The sequence below is a fragment of the Lottia gigantea genome, assembly GCF_000327385.1.
Source record: "Lottia gigantea unplaced genomic scaffold LOTGIsca_9, whole genome shotgun sequence".
In the NCBI taxonomy this organism is placed as follows: Eukaryota; Metazoa; Mollusca; class Gastropoda; family Lottiidae; genus Lottia; species Lottia gigantea.
Window position 1 is genome coordinate 4,166,179 of NW_008710950.1, and position 27,901 is coordinate 4,194,079.

The 27,901-nt window shown below is 32.7% G+C and overlaps 3 protein-coding genes across 3 annotated transcripts in view; 2 read left to right on the forward strand and 1 right to left on the reverse strand.

The window, feature by feature from the left end:
- Positions 1-345: 345 nt before the first annotated feature.
- LOTGIDRAFT_80070 (hypothetical protein) lies at positions 346-761 on the forward strand (the record flags this gene model as incomplete). The annotated part of the gene is made up of 2 exons (XM_009068157.1): positions 346-440; positions 596-761. Coding segments are annotated over 2 exons (261 nt in total), but the record flags the coding sequence as incomplete, so codon positions are not given.
- A 722-nt stretch (positions 762-1,483) lies between these two features.
- LOTGIDRAFT_108692 (hypothetical protein) lies at positions 1,484-6,286 on the forward strand (the record flags this gene model as incomplete). The annotated part of the gene is made up of 10 exons (XM_009068431.1): positions 1,484-1,611; positions 1,732-1,885; positions 2,057-2,145; positions 3,729-3,888; positions 4,183-4,316; positions 4,597-4,737; positions 4,987-5,107; positions 5,348-5,452; positions 5,665-5,761; positions 6,114-6,286. Coding segments are annotated over 10 exons (1,302 nt in total), but the record flags the coding sequence as incomplete, so codon positions are not given.
- A 12,142-nt stretch (positions 6,287-18,428) lies between these two features.
- Positions 18,429-27,901, reverse strand: part of LOTGIDRAFT_155935 (hypothetical protein) — a gene marked incomplete at both ends in the record, with an annotated part of 21,140 nt that continues 11,667 nt past the window's right edge. Inside the window, 2 exons of the mRNA XM_009068432.1 lie at positions 18,429-18,733; positions 20,399-20,530. Coding sequence (XP_009066680.1) covers positions 18,429-18,733; positions 20,399-20,530 — 437 coding nt within the window. The remainder of the gene's footprint in view (positions 18,734-20,398; positions 20,531-27,901) is intronic.

Below are 27,901 nucleotides of genomic sequence, written 5' to 3' on the forward strand. Positions count from 1 at the left end.
CTGGGGGTACCACTGATGCTGGTGGTGCAGCATCAACACCTACTGTAGTTAATGGTGCACCACCAAATATACCTCATCCTGTAGATAATGAACCAATTGCACCAGGGTATGATTTTTTGTTTGTTAAATGAAGTCTATGTTTCTGATATAACTATGATATGTAAGGTGTCTTTTTCATAGATTAAGAGTGCTAACCGTGCACAAGTATGGCAAAATTTCCTTCTGCATGTCATTGGCTGTCTTCTGTTGTTAAATGGTTTAAAGAGAATCTTTTTATCATTGTGAACAAGTCAAAAAGAACAGTTTGATGTAACATGGTTATGATAACTTTTTGATATTTGTAGATGGGAAACAAGATATGATCAACAAGGCAGGCCGTATTATGTTGATCATAATACCAGGACAACAACATGGGAGAAACCTCAACCATTACCTCAGGGGTAAGTATTCGTTATAGAAACTTCTTGCATTGAAAATAAATCCAGTTTTGTCTTCTGTCTTATATAAATGCTTTCAATAGTTTTGATCTCAAATCATGCACTGTTGTAGTTTATTTCGTTAACACGGTTCATGTGAACTACTTTTCTATCTGTAGTTGGGAGAGAAGAGTTGATCAGAGAGGACGTGTGTATTATGTAGATCATAATACTCGCACAACAACTTGGCAACGCCCCAACGTAGAATCCTTGATCAACTGGCAGCAGTGGCAGGAATGGAGAAATAACAGAACGTTAGAAAATCTACAGAGAAGATTTTTATTTCCACAAGCTGAAGCTCAAGCTCAAGATAATGATCCATTAGGTCCTCTTCCTGAAGGCTGGGGTATGTTTACTAACTGATTTTATATAACAATCCTACTTACGTAGAATAATCTTAGACTTGTCAACTAGAATGCATTTTCTGCAAATGTTGTATTCCAGTTTTTTGACACAGCCAAGTAGAAAACTGGCTTTAAATGATCATCGCAAATTTTTTTTTTTTCAAATAAATTGATGCTTGAATACTGGTGTATGGTTTGCTTGTTTTTCTGCCAGTATTCATGTATTCATCTATTGAATTACTTATTTTATTTTTTTTATTTTTAGAAAAAAGAGTTGATGCAAATGCAAGAGTTTATTATGTTAATCACAAAAATAGAACAACTCAATGGGAGGATCCTAGGACACAAGGGTAAGTTCATATCAGTAACAGAAATTTGAGCACTCACTAGTTTACACATTTTTATGCTTTTTGACCCATTTTAAGCTATTTTGATTATTTTTTATTAGACAGATTATTTGAAAACTAATCTGTGCACTATAGTTTGCAATAGTAAGAGGGTAATTTTTACTACTCAGTCCTGTGATTTTCATGATGATTATAAATAAGTGATATGACTACTAGTAAAACTTGATTAAATTGGTGACTTGAATATGAAAACAGTTTCTTGTCTGAGTAATAGGCACATTGTTTATAAAGAAACAATTCCTGTTTTTATTATAGAATTATGCAAGAAGACCCGTTACCAGAAGGTATGGAAATGAGATATACAGCAGAAGGCGTGAGATATTTTGTTGATCATAATACAAGGACAACTACATTCCAAGATCCCAGAGGAGGTCCCAGTAAAGGGTAAGTTATTAAAACAATGTGGCTTTTTCCCAATATAGATCACTTTCAAAGGGACATATTTGTACAGGATGATATCGATAATATGAAATTTAGAATATGTTCATATCTTTATATTTTCAGACCAAAAGGAGCATATGGTGTATCTATTCAATATGAACGTAGTTTTGTGTGGAAATTAGGACAGTTCCGTTATTTATGTCATTCTAATTCCCTACCAGGACATGTTAAAATAACTGTAGCTAGAGAAAATATGTTTGAAGATTCTTTTGCACAGGTGAGTGATATTTCATTGTTTATTTAAACACCAGATGCTTATTCACCTTTTTAATTAAAAAACAAGTCAATGACTAACATAGAAGAAGGTATTCTGGTCTGTGAGAATATAAATCCAGTCCCTGTTTGTCATATTCCCAAAAAATATATATAACTCCATTTTATATTATAGATAATGAGATTGAAACCATTTGATTTAAGAAGAAGGTTATATATGATCTTTAAAGGTGAAGAAGGTTTAGATTATGGTGGTTTAGCAAGGTAAAGTACATTATTTAAACTAAAATATGAAGAAGGAATGAATTTGCTTGGGTGATAATCACATTGAAATTATGTTGATATAGAAAAAGCATTCATACAAGCTCTGAAACTTTTATTGATTAAACTTCATTGTGGTTGAGTGAAATATTTCAATCCAGAGACATTTCTGTACATTGATACCATTGTAAATTTTCTCTTTTTTTTTTCGAAAACATCTCAGTTGCAATCTTGATCAAAAGGTTAAAACATGATGACCTTTGATTTAGTCAATATTCCTGTTTGTTGATATGAGAGTGAATTTGGTTGAGGAATAATATATAAACTAGTGTCCAAAAGAAACGATACCACCTGTTTGCAACGACATAAAAAAAAACTAAATAATGCAGAAGTTTAGGATTGGTGTTATACTTTTGAGAAATCCTTTCACAACATCTGTACAAAAATTTCATTTCGATAAAATCTGTACAACCAATATGACAAGCCTTTAAAGATGGGTGGGGTCGAAAAAAGAACATTTTGTTAGAGCACTGATCACAGAAACAACGGGAGATGTCACACCACACGTCACAAAGTCAAGTCAGTAGCGGGTATGTCCACCGTGAGCATCAATACATGCCAGAATACGCCTACGGACTGATGCCGTCAAACGTCTGATGACGTTGGGAGTGATGCATTGCCATTCCTCGAGGAGACATCGTTCCAAGTCCGGAAGGTTGACTGGAGGCACACGGCGACGTCGGATTTGCCGATCGAGGTGGTCCCATAAGTGCTCGATGGGATTCATGTCCGGTGTACATGGCAAAACCTGTTGGATACAGTTAGGCGTCAAACGTTCACCAAATCGTCGGTATACAAGCTGCCGTCCATCGTTTTTGAAGATGAGGAATCAGCTCTCATCAGAGAACATAACACGTGCCCAGTCCCGCCGTTGCCAACGTCGAACTCGCCTGGCCCAGATCAGTCTGTTGTTAAGGTGTCGAGGTGCCAGGAGCGGTCTGCGGTAGGGATGACGTGGCCAGATACCATACTGCCGTAGTCTCCTGTAGACGGTCTGTCGACTGATCCTGTGTCCCAGTGCTGTAGCCGCCGTGGTCGTCGCTGTTACGGTGCGGTTCCTTAGGTGTAATACTCGGATGTAATGATCTTCACGGGGCGTGATTACTCGTGGTCTTCCACTCCTGGGCCTGTCTGACGTCTGACCTGTCTGACGTAACTGCTGCATCAACCTGGTGATAGTGATGCGTGCGCAGCCCAACCTTCTGGCGACGTCGACGTGTGTCGCTCCTTGTTGAACCATTCCAACGGCTCGCTCTCTCTCGATGGCTGTCAAACGTGGCATATCTTGTGTTCTTTTTGTTGCTGTGATATCAACGTGTCTGATCAGCTGTTTTATACAGTTTTTATGCACGTGCAGAACATGCTTGAGAGGGAAATGTCACTTTCACGAAATTTACGTTTTTTCCCGGAAGTGATCACGTTTCAAAACAATTTTGAAAATAAGTTGGTATCGTTTCTTTTGGACACTAGTTTATATTGAAATGATTATCTATAATACTTATATTTAATATTTTATTTATTTTCAGAGAATGGTTTTTCCATCTATCACATGAAGTATTAAATCCTATGTATTGTTTATTTGAATATGCTAGTAATAGTAATTATTGTTTACAAATTAATCCTGCCTCTAGTGTCAACCCAGATCATTTACATTACTTCCGTTTTATTGGAAGATTTATTGCTATGGTAAGATCTTTTTTTCCTGTAAGAATCTGTCCCCTTTTGTTGCCATTATTGTTGATACTCTATATTCATATTATCCTGAATTATTATCAGCCTTTTAGATTTAGGCAGTTTTTAAAACTTAGTAGGTGCTTGGTTGGTAGAATAGTCCGAAATACAAAATATTTATCAGAAAAACTTATAATACATTTTGCATTGAGAACATAATTATTTAAGAAACAGAGCCCTGATAAATTCCTTAGATAAAATGATTGATATCTAGTTATTTTATGTTTATTCTGTATGTATCTATTTTAGGCATTATATCATGGTAAATTTATAGACAGTGGTTTTACTCTACCTTTTTATAAGAGAATGTTAAGTAAGAAGTTAAGTATTAAAGACTTAGAATCAGTAGATCAGGAATTTTATTCTTCTTTGTTATGGATCAAGTAAGTTCGTATTTAATTTTTTCCATCTTCACTTTCTGGAACATTTAAGTGCATGATTCTTCTATAATTATATTTTTGATACACATAGACAAACTTAACTTCTATCTGTACATGTTCAACTATGAACGTTATGGAATATTTCAGTGCAACATTATTGATTATTGCACAAATAAACAAACCTAAAATACATAACATAACTGTTATTTGATTGAAAATTCAACAATACTTTTTGTAAATGTTTTTTATTTCAATAGTACATAGTATCCAATGTTTATTATAGAGAGAATAGTATTGAAGAATGTGGTTTAGAGTTGTATTTCTGTGCTGATTTTGAAATATTAGGTAAAATAGAACAACATGAATTAAAACCAGGAGGTGCTGATATTAAAGTTACAGATGAAAACAAAGAAGAATACATCAAGTATGTTAATATATATATATTGCAGTTAATGTTACAGATAGCCATTACACTTCATTTATTAAAGAGAGAACTTGATTGGTTGAATGCGATATGATATGAGATGGATAACAATTTCATCAGATCATGCAAGTCACTGGCAGAAATACAACACCAAAACATCTAGATTTTCATTTTTATCAGACTGGAAACACAAAGATTAATTACCAAAATTTATGACTATATTTCATTTTCTGTGTTGAATGTTTTCAGTTTGATGACAAATTGGAGGTTTACTAGAGGTGTTGAAGAACAGACTAAAGCTTTCTTAGAAGGTTTCAATGAAGTTGTTCCTTTACAATGGTTACATTATTTTGATGAAAGAGAATTAGAGGTAGTTATTCATTGTAGCTTTATTAAAGTGATACATTATTATGTGAAGGATATTATTTAGAGTTAGACAATGACTTTAATAGAAGAGGCATGAGGCTATATTGCAGACTGGAAAATAACTTCCTATTTCTAACAGCAAGTGATGCTGTGTAATAATTGTCGAGAACAAGTTAGATGAATTAAAGTTAATTCTGGGGTATTTTTTGTTTTTGTAATAGAGCATTTTCTGTGTATTTTATAGTTAATGTTATGTGGTATGCAGGAAATAGATGTTGATGATTGGGAAAGAAATACTAAATATAGACATTATCAACGAAATAGTAAACAGATTGGTTGGTTCTGGAAGGTTTGTGATCTAATTAGTTTATTACTAATTAAGTTCAGTTATAACCCTTTCATATCAAATATCATAAATGTGCAGTTTGACAATCCATAGAATATGTTTATAAAAGTTACTTTTTGAAGCTACCAAGCCATACATTTATAGACTTTTCCTACCAAACTTCCCATTGAAGAATGAATTTGATGTTTTATATTTTATGTTTTGTTGTTTCACAGTTTGTGAGAGAAATAGATAATGAGAAAAGAACGAGATTATTACAGTTTGTAACTGGAACTTGTAGATTACCAGTTGGTGGTTTTGCTGAATTGATGGGTAAATTTCTTTTTTCTTTCCTATCCAGTCAAATTGTATAAGATTTGAAGACATGATTCAAACAGACATCTAATAAAAATCACTCTATGAATCAAAGAATAAAAATACCAATTTAACATTGCTATCAAATTGAATGCTCAAAGGCATTGGTGATTGATAAACCCATACTCAGAAAGACATCAGATGTTCCCAAGCAAACTACAGACTCGGAATTCATTATTTCAAATAGAGCAGATTCCTTATTAAAAGAGATATTACTTTGATCTAACAATGGATATAGACCAAACCTCTTCCTAAAGCCTATTAACTTGAGAATGTAATATAGAAATTTAATTCTGGTATCTATTTGTAGGGAGCAATGGACCTCAGTGTTTCTGTATAGAGAAAGTTGGAAAAGAAACATGGCTACCAAGAAGTCATACATGTTTTAATAGACTTGATCTACCACCATTCCGCAGTTATGAACAATTAGTGGAAAAATTAACTTATGCTATAGAAGAAACAGAAGGCTTTGGACAGGAATAGTTGAACAAGAGTTACGTCCCCTATCTAATAAGACTGTATGTGATATTTGAGGAATAGTTCCTATTGTGACTACTGAATATTGAATTGTTATAGTGAATTCTGTGATTATCAAAATAACTCCTAATGACAATATTATATATCAGTAGATTATTAGACCTATGCATAGACCTAGATAGTTAAATGTATTATATTTCTGATTGCAAAGCAAGTACATTTTGGCTCATTCACAAATTATAAGTAGACTTTATTTATTCATTGTGGCCTCAGTAGGTAGAAAAAAATCAAATTAGTCTGAATAATGATTGGTGTATTGAGCAGCCATTTAAATCAATAATATTGTATATTAAGAGCAGATTTTTCAAATATAGCACAAAAGCACTACAGATATCATAATTGAGGTACTTGTTATAAAGTGACTTCTGTGATGGGTCTTAAAAGTAAAAGTAACAGAAGCATATTTGTTGTCTGAAAGTTTTGGTCTAAATTTTCATTAATTGATTTGATGATCAAATGATATCTCAATTTGATATCTCTTTGTGTTTCTGTCTGAAATATGCTTTTCTCTATTTGGTTTTCTTGAGTTAGGTTGTATATTGTATTCTGTGTAGCTGATTGAGTTGTATATTGTCATTATGCTACATATCTGATTTTGTTACAAACTGTTTCAATCAAGTGGCTTTTTATGAAGCTTTAACAAAAAACAAAACAAACTGAATGAGACCTTGCTAGCAAATTTGTGGTTAGTTAAAAAGCTTAATCTGTATGATTATAAAGTTGAAGCACTCAGAGCGGATTTCTTCTTATTATGATTTATGCTAATGACTCTTTAAAAGCTAAATTTTGAGTGCATGAAAAAGTTAGCAATTTTTGGCCTGTGTTTAAGTTTGCTATGTGCATGATATAAATTTATGGGTTAAATGATGTGCTATAATGTATAAATTTTAATTACTCTGTATATTTATATATATATCTTTTTATGATTATATTAGTTTGTGAGGATTTGTTGATAATTTTATCTGTTAAATATTCTATTTAATCATATTTAATAAGTGTTAATATTGGTGCATCTATTTCTCTTCACACTTTGTGGAATAATGAAATAATATCAGCACTTTTGTCTTTTTTCTTTCATCCTGTCTTTCCTCTTTCTTCTCATTTCCTCATTTTAAGATTTGAAATTATTTTTTTCTATGTTGAAGTTCTTCTTTTATTCAGATTTTATATACTAAGACAGAAGATTTAAAAGTTTTTTTTGTGATATTCAAATGTCAAATTTAACAAAGAAAACATTAGAGGACATTAAGAGTGTTATCAAATTAATTTGAATACAAGATTATAAACAAATTTATCTTATTGTTATTGTCTTGGGAATATTAAACAAGATAAAAAGGAATGAAATAAAACAAATGGAAAGAACAGGAAGAATCTAAATTTCAATAATATCTAGGCAACATAGTGAAAAAACAAGAAAAAAGAAGTCATGTCCATGGGTTATAGAGAGTGCAGTGTGAGGTACACTATATTGATATTAGTCTTAGTAATTACATTGACATATTTACAAGTCTTCTGTCTTGTGTATATAGGCAATACTCTAATACCAATTAGTATATTAGTGCAATGTATGTCAGTATAATATCACCACAAATACTAGATAGCCATCTGACTTTACAGAATAATATGATATATATATAATACGTTAGTTATATGTATATTGATTTGCAAAATGTACCCTTGCCTTAGCTTCTTAGTCCAGAAAAAAGTTATACTTTTTTTCCATATATTCTTTGATTCTATTCTAAACCATTACATTTTTTTGTTATGTATAGATTAGAACCAAAAATCAGTTGTTTCAAACAGATGACTAATAGTGTACAAAGTTCCTAGAGATTGTTAATGATTGTAAATAGTTTTTAGTATTATTTGTTAATGTATATATCTGGGAATTCTCCCTGTAAATATGGTAAATAAAATATAATGATAATTGATATATAATTATTCTGTAATTATTTATATAAGAAATAGATAATAAATATGATAGTTATAACAGAAATCATTAATCAGTTTAAATTTCCAAATTTAGTCTAAGAAAAACATAAAGAGTCATATTGTGTTGTAGGAGCTAAATGACTTCAATTATAGATATTTCTTGCCTCTCTCTTCACTTTTGTTGTCTTTAAGCAAATATCATATGCCAATTTCTTAGCTTATTAAAAAAACATCATTAAAAATCATTTTGTAATTGCCAATCTTTCCTCTGTTTTTCAAAAAGAATATTAGAAGGTTGATATTGATTTAGTGTTAGTGGGAATGGCCCCATTTAACAACATAGATTTTATGTCTCTTTACTTTCATTGTCAGTAAAATGAATTTTACTGATATTTTTCAAATAACTTTGAATACTCGCTTCAAAACAGTGATCATTTATGAATGACTTTGAATTGATTAATGTTAACATTTATAAAAAAAAAAACAATTCCTTCCAAGCAATTTCAACCAACTTTTGACTAAATTTCAACCAACTTTTGACTAAAAGTTGTCCACTTTAAAAATCAATTTCATATTACTATTACTAAATTCATATATCTTATTGACCCAAAGTCATTCTTTGACTATCATTACTATTTTAAGGTGATATTCCGATTCACATAAAGATAATTGTTGAAGATGGATTAACCAAAGAAAGTATGTGGACAGTAGATTTCTTTCATTTCAATCAACATCTGTATCTTATTAGCAAAAATATATAGAAGTTCTCATGTACTTATAAAGGCCCTACACTCTTTTAAATTAAGCCTATATGAGTTTGGTGACCTCATAAGTTGTAGTTAAGTAGATGCTATACAAATTCTGAGAACTAAAAGAATATTGTTCCATGAAACAGGAAACAAGCCAGACATGCTGAAGTAATATATATAGAATTATGTTTGACATTACCATTATATTTCATCATATCATGCAACATGAATTCTAACCTAAATACAGTTATTTCTATTACTACTTATAATTAACCCTTTATACATTATGTATTGTCTCTCTTCATGAGTTAAGTCTTCATATATATTTTCATTCTTGTTGGTCCCTACCTGCTCTCACACCACAGTGAGCTCAGAATTGAAATAAAATTTTAAATGGTGCCATTTGACTGAGAATATTTGACTGAGAATAGTGGCTGACATTTCAACAATCCAAGGGCAATCCAAGACTCCCAGGACTGATTAGTAAAAAAAAATGTGATTCTGTATTCTGAATTTTGTATGGTAAATGCCCCGTAACCCAGTAAAACTCATGTGGGGTAAAAAAAAAAAACTATCATTCTATAAAAAGCATGCAAATATCAAATACCAGGATACTAGTAAATTTTCTCATTTCAATATCTGCTCAAGATTATTAAAAATTGACACATTGTGAACTGTATTGTAGTGGAAATCAGATTAATATATATCTATCAAATGAAGTTATTGTGTAGTGTTTGTATTATTTGACTCTGAAATAAGACAAATTATTGTGCAGTGGAATAAAATATTCTATAAATCAATTTAATTTTTCTTCTTTTGTCAGAAAACTAATTATTTTTGATATTTTAACAATGTATTTTATAATGAATTATTTCAGAATTGAGAAATGCTGCCTTGTTTATTTCCTTAAGACATATCTTTTCTTGATCATAAATTTGACCAGCTGCACAAACTGTTGGGTCCTTATTGTATCACTATTTGGCAGTAAAGGAAAGAGAATATGTGTTGACTTCAATGCAAGTACCCCAGTGCTTCAGTCAGAACGGTCCCCTCTCCACCTGTTTCTTTCTCGTTGAAATCTGACTTCAGCCATTGTACCAAGCTTCATGGTTTGACATGGTAATTTCGTATACTATTTGATCCCACAAAAGTAACTGCTAGTGAGATGTTTCAAAATAATCAACGTTTAACATGATAATACTTGATGCAGTATGATAGGCAGTGTTCTTCTATCCAGATGGTATCTCATCTTCACAGTATCAGTCTAATAGGAACTGCGTCTTATACCTTGACTTCAATAGCCACCTTTCTTGTATCACCAAAATTTGTAAATGCAGCGATTTGGTTGGATTGTACGTTGGTGAATACAGTCAATCAAAGTCCTTGACAGAAAGATTGAATAAACCATGTCTAAAGTCTATCTGTCGAGGGCTATGATTGTCTGTATCCTCTGTCGTACAATCCAATCAAATCGCTGTATTCCGTGATACAAAGAAGGGGGTAAAGGCACAAGATGAAGTTCGTAATAGCCTGGCATTGTGAAGATGTAAATATCTATGAAATAATCATGAACACCGTAATTAAAATCTCTTGTTTTTCGTAACCCTATAAACTTCAGGCACCTTAATGTGAAAATTATCTTTTTATTCAAAAATCCGTAGAAATGTAATTGGTTGACATCTTAATAGAAATTGAAAGAGAAAAAAAGTTGATATCAGAGAGATTATTTGACGCCAACAGGCTTGAAACACTCTATGTTTTAACCAAACTTCTTTCTTCACTCAACAACTGTCTGAAATCCAATTAACTTAAGAGAAAAGAGTTGGAATATTTGTCAATTTCCCAACATTCGTCATCTCATTTAATGGCTTAAAAGCATCAAGGTTTCTGTAAATGGCACCCTGATGAATTCTGTTGATTTTCTCCACTTTTCATTTTGTAAGATTAGGTTCCAAAGGGAAGTGATTTTTACATCTAATGGTGTTGAATGATTGTTAATCAATATATTCAACTAGCTTTTCACCCAACTTTCATTTTATGCATTGAAAAACATTAAGGACTAGAGTTATTATAATTGCATTAATCACGGACTCACATAACCAAATGAAACAAATTCTACTTTAAACTGAGCTGGGATCACTGGAAGTATTATTGATGAGAATTGATCCGTAAAGTGAACGAGTAACACTATACAAAATGATGATATACCGTCTTTCAGTTATATCTTTTTTCATATTTTAATCAGAAAAGTTTGTGGTTACGTATAACCTGGAGGATGCTATACGTTTTGAAATGATGATACCTTCTGTCTATGTCACTTCATTCGAAAGACAGCTCTTCAATATTTTTCAATTTGTTTCTTTATCATTTTTCTTAATATTTTTCGAACATCTGTTCATGTGGTTTATCATTTCGTCTACCTGTGATCATTTTCGCCAATTCAAATTGTCCAGATGGAAACACTACTGAGATATTATTACAAGGCAAAGACAACTTAGACCGATCTTTTTAACTATAATTCTTTCAGATGATGTATGTCATGGAAAGCTTAGACACTTGTACATCCCGAGCACTTTTTCGAATAAACCACATTCGACTAACGGTACATATTTGGATCAATAAAAAAAGAGATCTAATGCTTAAACTTTATATTGAATGATCTGAGTGCACTTGGTCTACTCACACGTGTATAGCGATGTATTTATCTGTATTGCCACCTCGATAGATTAAAGTGTTGATCAAACAGTGTCTAATGGGTCTGTCAATGTTGGCTGTAAGAGTTCTCTAGGTGTTTTATGAACGTCGTTTTTCATGATAAAAATCGTGAAATTGACATGCTTATAGATCTCTAATGACCAAGCTGAAGACAATTTTTGTTCCAAGTGAAAATCAGCCATAACCTTCAATTTAACTGGATACACACATTTGTATACGCCCACATGAAATGGGGCGCGTATATTAGCATCACCCAAGTCCATCGGTCCATCCACAATTGCTTGTAAACACTCTAACGGCCACAATTCTTGACAGATTTCGACGAAACTTGCCGTGAGTGTGCGTAATCACCCAAGGATCAAACCTATCAAATATCAGAAGAATCGAAAAATAATTAGTAAGAGTTATTGCCCCTGTTCTTGAAAACATGTTCAATTTCTAGCTTGTAAACGCTCTAGAAGTTTCAACTATTGACAGATTTTGACGAAACTTGGTGTGAGTGTTTGTTGTCACACAAAGATGAACCCCATTGAAAATCAGAAAATCGAAAAATATGTAGTATGAGTTATTGCCCCTGTTCTTGAAACCGCGTTAAATTTTTAGCTTTTAATTTTGATGAAACTTAGTGTGAATGCTTTTAATCGCTCAAGGATGGACTCCAGCAGTATTAATATGAGTTATTGCTGCCCTTGTTCGCGGAAACGCGTTCAATGTTTAACCTATAAATAATCTAGAAAGCACAATTCTCAACAGATTTTGATGAGATTTTGTGAAATTGTTTATTATTACACAAGGATGAACCCTATTGAAAATAAAAAAATCAAAAAAATACTTTTTATGAGTTATGACTTCGTTCTTGAAAACACTTTCAATATTGTCTAGTATCACCTCAAAACGTTAAAAAGAAGTGTATGACTGTAGGTTGAATATTTTATACTGGTGATTGCTACGGCACTATTTATAATCAAAGTTGTCAGTGGGCATATATTACTTTGCTTGACCAGTTATCTACTTTCTGTCTCATGTATTTTTAATATTTGTGTATAGTAAACCTTGCTACCCGGCGTAGACTCTAAATTTGATCAAGAACAAAGAGCAATGGGTAGGGTAATAATGATTCAAAGACGCAAAGTTATTAAGGAGAGCACACACTTGATTTAAATTTCAGTGAAATGCAGATATTAGTTGATATAATAATTTTTATCTTACGACAAGGAGATATTATATTATTAATCAACATGTTCCAATATAGCCCAGGGTTGGCATCATTTCTGTGAAATCAGGTCGATCACTTCCAAAGCGACTTCATATGACGAACTCTACTTGGAAGACATTTCAACACTTGGATGTCTCCACTTCAATTGAAAGTTCATTTGTAACTTATCCTTGTATAAAATGTAAAGCAAAGGTTTGTGACTTGTATATCTATACTTGTAACTCTCAGGGATAGTGACGTCACAAATTCCGGTAAATTCTCTTAAGATTTGAGATTGCGAAAAGATAGTGCTGATTTTTTTTTTCAAAAAAGCTGCACACCATCGTCCTTTAAATGTTAAAATCTTTAAAATCACAAATGTCATCGTAATTGATGAGAGATTTTTTTCCTCATTATGAAATCATTATCACAAATCATCAATTTTGTTTTCTCTTCCGCATTCTTCTATTGAATTGGCAAACTTTGTCATAATTGTTCTGTTACATGATCCTTTCATGAAGCATTTCAAGTGTAGAAAAAATGAATTTTTTCTGTTAAGTAATACATTGTACTTCATTATATTATGTTCTGTTTTTTCCAAAGATTTTATCTTTAAACATGATCTAGATAAAAAATTTCTATCATTTCATTAACTTCTGTGATTTAGATTTTTTTTAAAACTAAAACCATTACGATATATGATTATATATAAAAAGCTTCTGTTTTCAATCATTTCTGCAAACACGATGTGGAATTTATGTTTAATTGTTCAGAACTTCAACCAACACGATCTAGAATATAAGCTTGTCCTTTAACCATCTTCAGTCACCACGATCTAGAATGTTAGTGTGTTCTTTAACCATTTTCATCCAACACGATCTGAAATGTTAGTGTGTTCTTTATCCATTTTCAGTCATGTTCTTTATCCATTTTCAGTCAACCCGACCTGGAATGTTAGTGTGTTCTTTAACCATTTTCAGCCAACACGATCTAGAATGTTAATGTGTTCTTTAACCATCTTCAGCCAACAAGATCTGGAATGTTAGTGTGTTCTTTAACCATTTTCAGCCAACACGATCTAGAATGTTGGCGTGTTCTTTAACCATCTTCAGCCAACACGATCTAGAATGTTAGTGTCTTCTTTAACAATCTTCAGCCAACACGATCTAGAATGTTAGTGTCTTCTTTAACAATCTTCAGCCAACACGATCTGGAATGTTAATGTGTTCTTTAACCATTTTTAGTCAACAAGATCTGAAATGTTAGTGTGCTCTTTAACCATCTTCAGCCAACACGATCTAGAATGTTGATGTGTTCTTTAACCATCTTCAGCCAACACGATCTAGAATGTTAGTGTGTTCTTTAACCATCTTCAGCCAACACGATCTAGAATGTTAGTGTGTTCTTTAACAATCTTCAGCCAACACGATCTGGAATGTTAATATGTTCTTTAACCATTTTTAGTCAACAGGATCTGAAATGTTAGTGGGCTCTTTAACCATCTTCAGTCAACACGATCTAGAATGTTAGCATACCCTATAAACACCAGTAGATGCAGCCTACACAATTCAGAATGTAGAATCTAGAACTTTTGTTCCATTTTTTTTTATTAGCTTTTATCTTTAATTTAGGGTTTATAACGGGCCTCTTGAACATCCATCTGTTTGATGCAACTGTTAGCCAATCATATTCCTCCCCTCTCCATCACTGGGATTTTGGGACGCGAATAAAAGGTGTATTCCAAGAAGCATTATAGCCACTGACTACACCTTATGTTTGCGTCAAATCTGACGATTTGATATGGTCATAATTAAAACTTATTTTCTTCAAATTATAGTTCAGTGAAGAATTAGAGCCTTTCTGACAACAATAATCCACACGACGATGCTTTAAGTAGCAAGGTCATTTCAACTTTGCTACAGATTAATCAAATGGTTAATGCGAACACGTGTTCATAAAGTGATATCGATTTAACGAAATATAGTGAAATTTTACAATCATTAACTTAAAAACCCGTTTTACTTCGATATCAAAACGCCATTATTTGTATTTTACAGGGTATGTGTACTCCTTCAAAGTGGACTGAAAGAAATCAAAAGCCTGTAATTTTCTGTAGGCTATATATATTCATATCTTAGATAATATTAAATAGCTCTATCTCCCATCTTTTAAACTAAAAGTCGATGCACCAAGTATCTCGTAATCAATACTGGAGAGTATTAATTGACACATGGCACTTTAAAGGAACATTTTCTACTACTTTCGAACACAAATATGGTAAAATATAACTTGATTCATATTTTCTTCAGACAACTTGTAGGTCGAATATTACCATAGTATACGACCATAGGAAACAAGTCCAAGTACCCCCATCGCAGAAAAAATGAAGTATTCAAAAGGTTAACACACAATGTTAAATGGTTCAGAACCATGTCCTTATTTGAAAAAAATGACTGGTTAGAAGCACCCAGCAATATAAATGAGCGAAATGCATTAAATACAGACCAAAAATCTTTAAATCTTTCTTTAAATTAAGAGGGACCTAAGAATGCAGATACGCAAAAATTTCCCGAGGGAGGAGCCCAAACTTACTTAAATCCATGGATCCCAATTCATCTAGTTGAGCCACTGATATTTTTGTTTGTTTATAAGTAGATAATGACTGGATATGAATGCCATACAAGATAAGGCAACGTCTATATCTTATAATACTTTATTGTTTTCATTTGGGTTTTAGTTCATATTCTGGTTGAGCTAAGATCTCATACTTGAACAATTGAAGATTGATGCGATTGTGAATACGGAAGCAAGTTTGGTTAATTTGAACAATAAGGGAGATGGTATGAAGGGGACTACAGCTATCATTTAGTGCATAGCAAATCGGACAGCTTGGTCAATGGTTTACCTTGGACAATAATCAAGAAATACCAATTTAATATAGTATTATCTAATACTTTTTATTCTTTCCACACACAATATGAACCGTATTTTATGAAATCATCGTTGAATATTTTTTTTGGAAGACCCTTTCCAGTTAAAATTTTTGAGATTTAATGACAGATTATCTACGTTAAATGTTTTCACGACATCAAAGTCTAAATGGACTATAGGTAAAGAACAAATGTTTACAAATGGATAGAAGACAATGTTCCTTTAAAGTTGTTCTGTCAATAGAAGATCAATAGGATGTCTAGCCTCAGAAACAGTACTGTGATTTTCGTCTGTGGTATTTTCCGATTTGACATATTACATACAGCTTACAAACTGACAAAGTTATGAATTATTTGTCGATTGGCAGGTAATTATTCAGAATAAAATCTATCTGTTTGAATCCCCCACTGGACTTGTATCTAATTCTGACGTAATACTACAGTAACAAAAGTACTAATATTTAGGCCTATTGGTAATCGATACCACTCATCAAATGATGGCCCAGTTCCATTAATTAGGTATAGGAACAGTCTAAGATTACTATTTTTGCCCATTAGCAGATCTTGTCGTCTAACTAGAGAGAAAAACACGAAAGAAAATTAGTTTTATTGAAGATGTTCACTTGTCAAGAGTTGAATGTAAGACATCTTTTATTATTCATTACTGATACAAGTTTTCATCATAGTAGACCTTCCACCGTAACTTTCAATGTAGAAGCTCGTTTAGTTTTACACTGACATCACAAAATAAAGGACTTTGTCTACATATTAGCTTAATCTAAACTTTTTTTTTTATTTTAAAATGTTGTGCAATTGTGTGCCTTTACAATTAAAAAATAAAGTCTTTCCGGTTTCCAGGTTGTTATTACCATCAAATTGTTTTCATTGATACTTCTAGACCCTACAAAGAGTTATCGAAATGAAGCAAATCCCACGACTCTCCCTCAAAACAATTTTTTACAAACTGACTCTGCTCTTCCCTTCTGGTATATTGACGATCTGTACAGTATTATGTTATATGTTATGTGTTTAGATCTGTACAATATTTTCTTATATGTCACGTGTTTAGATCTGCTCAGTATTCTTTTCTATGTCATGCTTTTAGATCTGTATAGTATTATGTTATATGTGATGTGTTTAGATCTGTACAGTATTATGTTATATGTGATGTGTTTAGATCTGTACAGTATTATGTTATATGTGATGTGTTTAGATCTGTACAGTAATATGTTATATCACGTGTTTAAATTTTAACAGTATTCTGTTTATTATGTCATGTATTTTGATCCGTACAGTATTTTGTTATATGTAGCGCGTTTAGATCTGCACAGTATTTTGTTATAAGTCACGTGTTTTCATCTGTACAGTATACGCTTATATGTCACGCGTTTAGATCTGCACAGAATTTTGTTATATGTCGCGCGTTTATTTCTGTACAGTATACTGTTATATTACACGACTTAAGATCTGTACAGTATTATGTTATATGTCATGCGTTTAGACAGTATTTTGGTACATGTAGTGCGTTTGGATCTGTACAGTATTCTGTTAAATGTAGCACGTTTGGATCTGTGCAGTATTCTGTTATATGTAGCGCGTTTGGATATGTACAGTATTCTGTTAAATGTCACGCTTTTAGATCTGTACAGCATTTAGTTATATATCATGCGTTTACATCTGAACAGTATTTTGTTATGTGTCACGTGTTTACATCTGTACAGTATACTCTTATATGTCACGCGTTTAGATCTTCACAGTATTTGTTATATGTTACACGTTTAGATCTGTACAGTATTCTGTTTATTAGGTCACGTGTTTAGATTTGTACAGTATTCTGCTTTGTAATCAAGATCTGTACAGTATTCTGTTATATGATACTTTTCTGTAAAGTAGCTTACAGCACTCTGATACGTTACGTTTGGATTTATTTTAGCTTTTTGTTATCCTGATTTTGGATTATAAATGAACCTTATGAGATTTCTTGCACCTTTCCGTAAGGTTATTATATTCTTGTAACCATATAGAGGACCTTTATGTTTAGAGCTTATGTCCAAATCCGAAGTTTATATAGAATTGCACATTCTGTTTGCTCACTCTTCCGAAACATCTGATACCGCTATGCAACTGTGTCTGTCAACTTGGCACACCATTGTTTGATTGTTATATTTATCTTACATAGAACTCTCTCTTAGTTAAATGGAAGTCTTTTTTCCCATTTTTAAAGAAGCTAAAACATGTAATAAAGGTAATATTTATGAAATTCATTTTTACACCAGAAACAAAATACAATATACATGTAATTACAGATCTGACATTTACCAACATCTGTACTTTGGTAATCTATGACAGTTCCCAAAGGAAAACAATCACAATTCTCAATTAAGGTTAAAAACAATATAGAAGTTGTGTAATAAAGCACTGGAATGGCTTACAATCAGTAATTGGTATACAAGACATATACCAACAAAGAACAATAGAACCAACCGACAATTAAGCAGAATGTCTTTCTTTGAGCATTTTCGCAACCACTTGAACCATATAATAATATTAAAACAAAATTCAATTAATCACGCATGTTCTTCTAACGGTACGTCAGGGTAAGGTGCTGGTTGTGTGATGATGGATGATGATGAAGATTGAAGCTCTGTGGTCACAGCTCCTGGTAATGGTCGAGCAGCACGTTTAGAACGAGCTATCCACACTAAACCTAAACACGATAAGATATGTAAAGACATAGCCATATATAATGATATGTGAAGATCACGAACTAATAACGACAACAGAAAACTGGCTTCTAATCCAAATCCTTGAAATATTCTGTAACCTGCCATTGCTGTTGATTTGTGGCGTCCAAAATAAGCCGACAAGGCAGCTGAAAATAAAAACGTATAGTTTATTTGAGTGTATGATATGAAGAATATATAATAAGATGTAGCATTATATCACGATGCTATGCTGTATGGAGTTTCAAAGTTAATACTACCCCAAGGTAGGAAGTCCTCATAAATAGTATAAGCCCTAGCATGGCGGATGAGTTGTGTGAAATGTATACTCCATAATCTTTTAATATGTTACTGCACATGAATGGAAAATTTACTATGGGAAAATCAAAGTTTGTTATATTAAAGTCTGACAGAAATCGTGGTTGTTGACAACTTGAGAAGCAACGCCAAGTAGCACACTTTAGTCTTAGAATCAGTGCTGTCTTTAATTTCCATCTATTCTGGGTAGATTTTATCTACATAGTCTCCTGTGACAAAATGTCATACTATGTATCGGAAGGTGGAATTGGAGGAACGAGCTAGTTGCTTTGGAGGCCGTATTACGCAAGTCAGTATAATAAAAGCTCGTTGAATTGAGCCATGGCATCTTTTGATAATTTTTGATATTTATTGGCATTTTCGTAACAAACATGTCTGGTCATGAAAGATGTCATGTCATATAAAAAAATAATACCCAACCACATGAGCTACACAAAACGTGACTCATAGAAGTATTATCGTTATAAAATGTATTTCTAATATAAAACAGACCGATTCCAGATAAAATATCAGATTTTATACTCGACAATACCCACGAGCTGCCTTCTTTATCATAGCAATTTAATACGATAAAAATGTTATCTGTGAAAAGCTATGTAGGATGGTTTTTGATATCCAAGGGAATAAAGGTTAATATAGACATTATAGTCAGTTATTCTATTGATAATTACAAGCGTCAAGAGATCCTGATGTAATGTAATACGATGTCACTATAAATTAACAATATTTACACTGGAACCAGTAATTTAAGAGAAATGAAATCTCCCAGAAGCTATTCTTATTACTATCTATTGATCAAGAAAAGGATTACCTCGTCTCAAAAGGAATCTATCTTAAGTCTTGATAGAAAACCGCGAAATCCTTTCTTTTATTGCCTTTCTTACTGGGAATGTACACATGAATCTTTTGTCAATGGCACATTAGCTGTCCTTTCCTACAGGGATAATGATTGACATGGGCAAACCAGATTATTTCTAACTTCGTTTTATAGCCATGGGACGAACATACCTATTCTCTAGATTGTTCAGTCTACAAAGTTATCATTGGTTCATTGGTTTAGGTCTACCAATCTACCCTAGAACTTTGAACCCTTTAGATTCTATTGCTTGGACAGACAATGCTTGAAGCTTGCTCGTCTTTTCATACACACGAAAAATAAGGTATAACTACATTCAAGGAAAGGTCATAAAATCCTATTTAACCTCATCCATACAAATTCTGTCTCCTTTCAAGTCTTTGAATAGTCCAACACTATTTATACTGTGGTGAGATTCCAAACAGAGAAAGTCTTCATATTGTTGAAGTACAATTTGGAGATATCTTGAACAGTACCAATATAAATATTACTTTGTGGATATTGACAGTGAAAAAACTGCCTTCTGATTGGTAATTTACACCACTGAGGACTTGGTTGGAATCGAGTGCTTCAGCAAGATTATTGCCAATTTTGGATTAAAATATATCTCTCTATTTCATATCATACTAAGCATACCCACCTTGTATCTGTGATTGCATGACACCATCTGTAACACCCCATAATGCTATAAAAAGCAATAACAAAATGGCATCGTCTTTCGTTGGTTTCCAGATGTAACAAGTTACCAAAATAAATGTAGTCAAAGAAAAACCTGAAACGACGAAAAGAAATATCGGTTCGTTATTACCAATTCTTATTATCAATATGAATCTATAATACATTCCGAGATGTATATAAGCCTCGACAATTTGGTAATAAAACAAAAAAATATTCATCAAAAATATCTCCATTAGATTCACAACCCAGTGTTGATGTATTTTGCTAAAAGCGATAGCTAAAAATCGTTCATAGATAATTCGTGAAAATCGATATCTCAGATGTCATCAATATGCATTAGAATATCAAGTTTATTAATAAAGTCGGGCGAAGCTTTGGACTCTTATCACATTCAAAAGTAATTTTTGTTACGTAATTTGTAAGTCAAAGGCAATAACACAAAAACCATTCATCGAAAATACGAAAAAAAAAAACGCATTCGAGATCACTTCAATATACATAATCATAACGTCAACTACAAAGTCTCCTTCGCGTACGTCATTTTAAAAAGAGGTTAGTATATTAGATATACATCCCCAAGAACGGATGATCTAAATATATATAGTACTATACTTTAAAGATAGCTTGCCAGGCAAGTCTAACAGTCTATAGTGACTAAAGTATGAATTTTCTCATATTAAAGAAATTGTATTAGTTTGAATTTAATTAAATATATATATGCCAGTTATTTATGTGGAGAAATTCCACCAAATTTTTAAAAATCAATACCAACTAGAACTGTACTAATAACAGTACTGATGCAGGGCGTGTTACGACATTCGGGTACATACGAAGTTGGTCTATTGCAATTACATTGATGTAAGTACTTTTCTGCATCTCTAAATGCAAATATCCAAAAGTGCCTGGAGTTGACGAACTTTCTGATAGAAATTGGGGAGAATGGTACTTTAACGGACATGTCAAACTCAGGAATTTTATCTATACTGACATCTCATTAACCAACTTAAATTTGATACCACAATGTTAAACGAATGTAATTTTCAAATATGCATGTTACATAGACATGTTGTATATCACTGTTAAGCTCAGAATCTCAGCATTATGAATTCGAAAGAATTATTGCTATATCACTATTAGGCTACGAGATACAGCACTGCAAAGGTTCAAAATGGATCATTTTTAAACCCCTATAAAATCGAAAATGGTTGTCTGACCCCAAAGGTCAAAAGGTCATCAGATATTCAAGGTCACAATTTATCATCATAGTAAATATGAAGGTCACCAAAGGTCAAGGTCATGAGATATACGCCTTCAAACTTTGAAAAAAAATATCCGGTCGTACAAAAAAGGCAAAACCGAAAATCAAAATTCTGTCCTCAACAAGTTTTAGATAAACGTTAATTCTATCATTTAACACCAAAATTGTTCAAATCGGATAATAAATAGCTCCAAAATAGCAAGTTTTGCATATTGAGGCAAACCAATATGGCGACCTATATGTTACTTCCGGTACGAATTTTTTTAGTTGTAACACTTTGTATTAGTGACACTAAGCTTATGCATATGTCATTTCTGACATAACTCAATTTAAACGGAAGTGATGCCACCGGAAGTACTAATATCGAAACCGGAAGTGATGAACATTTTTTGACTATGCAGAATTATTTGCCCATACCGACGGTCTACGTCTTAAAAATTTCAAATGATCCGTCAAAAAGCAACCGAAATAGCATGTTTCGATTAATTTCGACAAAAAAAAGGTATCGAACGAATTTTGGAAAATCGAATATTTTCAACTGCTATCATATGTCCTTCGTACTAAGAATTATAATAAAGGAAACCCGAGAAAAATCGAACGATAAATACGCCCTCTACAGTCCATTCCGGTTTTTTGCTATCTCACTTCCGGTTGCGCAGAACATTTTCGTTTTACATTTAATACGTGAATAGCCACGAGTTAGAAAACGTCATGAAGTCCGTTTTGTCGTACCTATTTCTGGTTCCGAGAAATAAGCTCCCTAGCTGACGAAAAAAAAAATAATCGTTACGAAAACAAAGCAGGGCGTTCGCTTAGGAACGCCCTGCAACTAGAACCGTTATAACGGCACCGAAGCAGTGCGCATCCAACCTGATACATCGATAACACGTTGCATTTTTAAATTCACAATGAGATTTCTTACCGGAAAGAAAAGCATGTAAACATTTAAAAGTAAAAAAAAATCGTTTAAACCGTTTAACGTTCGGTAGTGAAAAGACGGATGGATTTGATACCGTTCGGTACTAAAAGGTGTTAACATTCGGTAGTAAAAAGTCGAATTTTCAAATAGCTGTAAAGTTAAAAGAACAAATCGCACAACAAAAATGGAAATATTTTTGGAAAGGTCTTGTCAGATACAATAACTTGTGTTACGGTCAGGAGGTCAACAAAGGTCAAATAAAAGAGATATAAGCCTTAACAGTGTTGAAAATTCATGTTTTGGGACGTCTGTAAAGGCGAAAATATATGTCGAACATCAAAGATAAAGTATGAATGGTCATAGAGATCAATAAACTTTGACCTTCTAAAGACCAAGGTCATGCATGTAAATGGCCAAAATATCAAAATTTTATAAATTGTAAAACCTATTCCCTTTTTTAAAGTAAAAGGCATAAACAAAATGTAACTCTATCAATTATTGTCCCAATAGTGTTTTAATTTTGCGTACAACGCATACAACTGTAATCTTATCACAAATTGTCATAAGTAGTGATCTACTTTCATGCAAAATTTCTAGGATGACAATTGCAAACTTTGCGAGTTATGACAATTGCAAATATTTCAGGTAAAGGTAAATGCCCACCGGATGTGCCACTCCCACTTCAAAATTTTTAATTTGCCTGTGATGAGGTGTACATTGTTAAATATTGTTCAAAATTGCAAGAGTTTACAATTACTAGATCATGAGATATTCGTAGTTAAAAGTTTTTTTTAAGGCAACGGTGACTGTCGGTAGATTATAGACACCGTGAATTTACGCATAGTTACTATAGAAGTCAATACAAAATTATTAATTTTTAAAACGCGCAATTTTGATCAAAATATCAAGTGTGATATATCACCAAAAAGGAGATTTCATGCACTCAAAGAATATATAAGAATTTTTGTCGTATGTTAATTAGGTCACGTGACAGAGCTCTTCAAAGTTAGAAAATCGCGATTTTTAATTGGCTGTAGAACCGGAAGTTAACGATGCACAACAAAAGTGAAGATATTATCGGATATATCTCGTAATGGACAACAACTTTTGTTCAGGTCAAAATGTCAACAAATGTCAAATAAAAGTAATATGAGCCTTTGAAGTTTCGAAAATTGCTGTTTTGGACGTCTGCAAAACCGGTAGTATATATCGGACATCAAAGATCAAGGTAAGAATGGTCATCCTTAGTCAATGACCTTTGACCATGTCATTTATGTTAAAAATCAAAAATGAAAATTTTACAAAATTGTTAAACCTATTCCCTTTTTTAAAGTGAAGAACGTAAACAACTGTAATCTTATCACAAATTGTCCTAAGTAGTGATCTATTTTCATGCAAAATTTTTAGGGTGAAAATTGCAAACTATGCGAGTTGTAACAAATGCAAATATTTCAGGTAACGGTAAATGCACACCGGATGTGCCACGCCTACTTCAAAAATTTCAATTTGTCTGTGATGATGTGTACATTGTTAAATAATGTTCAAAATTTCAAGTGTTTACAATCATTAGATCATGACATGTTCGTGGTTAAAAGTTTTTTTAAGGCAACGGTGACTATCGGTAGATTATAGACACCGTGAATTTACGCACAGTTACTATAGAAGTCGGTACAAAATTTTCAATTTTTAAAACGCACAATTTTGATCAAAATGTCAATTGTGATATATCACCAAAAGGAAATTTTATGCACTCAAAGAATATATAAGAATTTTTGTCGTATGTTAATTAGGTCACGTGACAGAGCTCTTCAAAGTTAAAAATCGCGATTTTCCAATGGCTGTAGAACCGGAAGTTAACGATGCACAACAAAAGTGGAGATATAATCGGATAAATTTCGTAAGAGGCAACAACTTTTGTTCAGGTCACAAGGTCACCAAAGGTCAAAGTCACTAGGTATAAGACTTAATAGTTTTGACAATTACTGAAAACATAAAACCGGAAATAAAAAAAATACAAAGCCAAAATTCAAAAATCGGCTTCCCATGTTTTGTTAGCAATCGATTGCAGTTTACATAAACATCAAATTTACGCACATCCAATTTTACCCTGAGGCCCCATTTTGAGTTTTATAAAAGTGAGTCATATCAAAATGGCGTCTTACACAATACATCCGGGTCAAATTTTGTCATTCCAAAATCTTTACGGGGACAATTATAACTAATTGCAAAAAGAATTTTTCAAATATCTACAAAAGTTGAAATTTGAAGTTTGGAGGCGAATGACGTCAAAACCGGAAGTGATATCTAAATTTTGAAAGCATATTTTTGTTCGCAATCAAAATGTTTATCTACATGTAAATTGTCAGATCGATCGCAATAAAATTTGGGAAGTTTAAAAAATGCTTTAAATAAAATCTCCAAAAGTCAGCGACAAAAGTCAAAATTTGAAATTTCTTAAATTGCTATCTTTTAGACATTAGTATAAAGTTATCAACAAAACAAAAATTATGTTCAAAATAGATTTAGAACAATAGCAGGTATTCGAAAGACGTAATGAACGGTTAAAGTCCTACGTCATTGGTAGGGTGAAGATGCGTCATTTTACATTTAAACAATAGCGACACGCTAAGTATATTGGTGAAATTCGGATAAGAAATAAGACAGTTGGTAATGCGCATGCGCACTACGCAAATTTGATAATTCCATCAAATTTAGAATTTGATTATAAACATACATACCAAGTTTGATGAAAATCGGATAATAAATAAGAAAGTTGGCAATGCGCATGCGCACTACGCAAATTCGATAATTCCATCAAATTTAGAATTTAATTATACACATACATACCAAGTTTGATGAAAATCGGATAAGAAATGAGAAAGTTGGTAAATTAAGTGGAGGTATACCTTCAATATGCTGCCGTGAGCTTAAACTAGAATATGACATGATTCAATCAACCCGAGAGCTTAATTTTATACCATAACTGGACAAAGACCATTTTCAAGAAATATAAAAGGGAGGGTATCTTTAAAACAACTTAAAATTTGATTTCTGTTGGGGTTGACAGCCAGGTTAATCTAATTAGCCGATTTATCTAATAATAACCCCATGTTAAGTGAATGGAGTTTTGAATTTGCATGTACGGTATGCATGTTATATATCTATGGAAAGGTGAGAATCTCTACATTACAAAATCGAAAGAATTATTGCCATATCTCTATTAGGGATCTATATATAGCACTTTAAAGGCTCAAAATGGTCCATATTTAGACCCCTGTAAAATCGGAAATAGGTATCTGACCCCAAAGGTCAAAAGGTCATCAGATAGACAAGGTCACAAATTATCAGGACAGTAAATATGAAGATCATCAAAGGTCAAGGTCATGAGATATACGACTTCAAACTTTGAAAAAAACAATCCGGTCATACAAAAAAGGCAAAACCAAAAATCAAAATTATGCTTTCTATCATTTGTAGACAAACATTAAACCGATCGTTTGACACAAACGTTACGCAAATCGGATTAAAAATGAATTCTGGGAATCAATTTGGGCAAAAATGAGGCAAACCAATATGGCGACAAACATGTTACTTCCGGTACGATTTTTTTTAGTTTAAAAGGTTTGTATTAAGGCTGGTAATATAATGCATATGTTACTTTTGACATAAATCTATCCCACCGGAAGTGACGCCACCGGAAGTACTAACATCGAAACCGAAAGTAATGAAAAAATTTTGAATGTGTGCTTTTATTCCACTTTGCTGGCGGTCTACACCATGTAAGTTTCAAGTCAATCCGCTAAATAACAACCGAAATAGTATTTTTCGATTAATTTCGGCAAAAAAAAGTATGCAACGAATTTTCGAAAATCGAAAATTTTTAACTGCTATCATTTGCCCTTTGTTACAAGAAATACAATGAAAGAAACCAGATCAAAATCGGTTGATAAACATGCCCTCTAGAGGCGATTTTCTGTTTGTTGCTAACGTCGCTTCATGTTGCTCAGAAAATTTTCGTTTTACATCCATTCCACAATTCTCCACAGGTTAGAAAACATGGTGAAATCCGTTTTGCCGTACCCGTTGCCGTTTCCGAGAACTAAGCTCCCGGGATGAAGAAAAAAAAAAAAATAAATAAACAGTGCAGGGCGTTCTTTTTTACGAACGCCCTGCAAATAAACAGTTAGAAAACAATGCAGGGCGTTCGTTCTACCAAAATTCCACCAAATTTTTAAAAATCAATACCAACTAGAACTGTACTAATAACAGTACTGATGCAGGGCGTGTTACGACATTCAGGTACATACGAAGTTGGTCTATTGCAATTACATTGATGTAAATACTTTTCTGCATCTCTAAATGCAAATATCTAAAAGTGCCTGGAGTTGACGAACTTTCTGATAGAAATTGGGGAGAATGGTGTTTTAACGGACATGTCAAACTCAGGAATTTTATTTATACTGACATCTCATTAACCAACTTAAATTTGGTACCACAATGTTAAACGAATAGATTTTTACATAGACATGTTGTATATCACTGGAAATCTCAGAATCTCAGCATTGTGAAATCGAAAGAATTATTGCTATATCACTTAGGCTACGAGATACAGCACTGCAAAGGTTCAAAATGGACCATTTTTAAACCCCTATAAAATCGAAAATAGTTGTCTGACCCCAAAGGTCAAAAGGTCATCAGATAGACAAGGTCACAAATTATCAGCATAGTAAATATGTAGGTCACCAAAGGTCAAGGTCATGAGATATACGCCTTCAAACTTTGAAAAAAAATATCCGGTCGTACAAAAAAGGCAAAACCGAAAATCAAAATTCTGTCCTCAACAAGTTTTAGATAAACGTTAATTCCATCATTTAACACCAAAATCGGATGATAAATAGCTCCAAAATAGCAAATTTTGCATATTGAGGCAAACCAATATGGCGACCTATATGTTACTTCCGGTACGGATTTTTTTAGTTGTAACACCTTGTATTAGTGACACTAAGCTTATGCATATGTCATTTCTGACATAACTCAATTTCACCGGAAGTGATGCCACCGAAATTACTAATATCGAAACCGGAAGTGATGAACATTTTTTGACTATGCAGAATTATTTGCCCATACCGACGGTCTACGTCATAAAAATTTCAAATGATCCGTCAAAAAGCAACCGAAATAGCATTTTTCGATTAACTTTTCGAAAAAAGGTATCGAACGAATTTTGGAAAATCGAATATTTCCAACTGCTATCATATGTCCTTTGTAGTAAGAATTATAATAAAGGA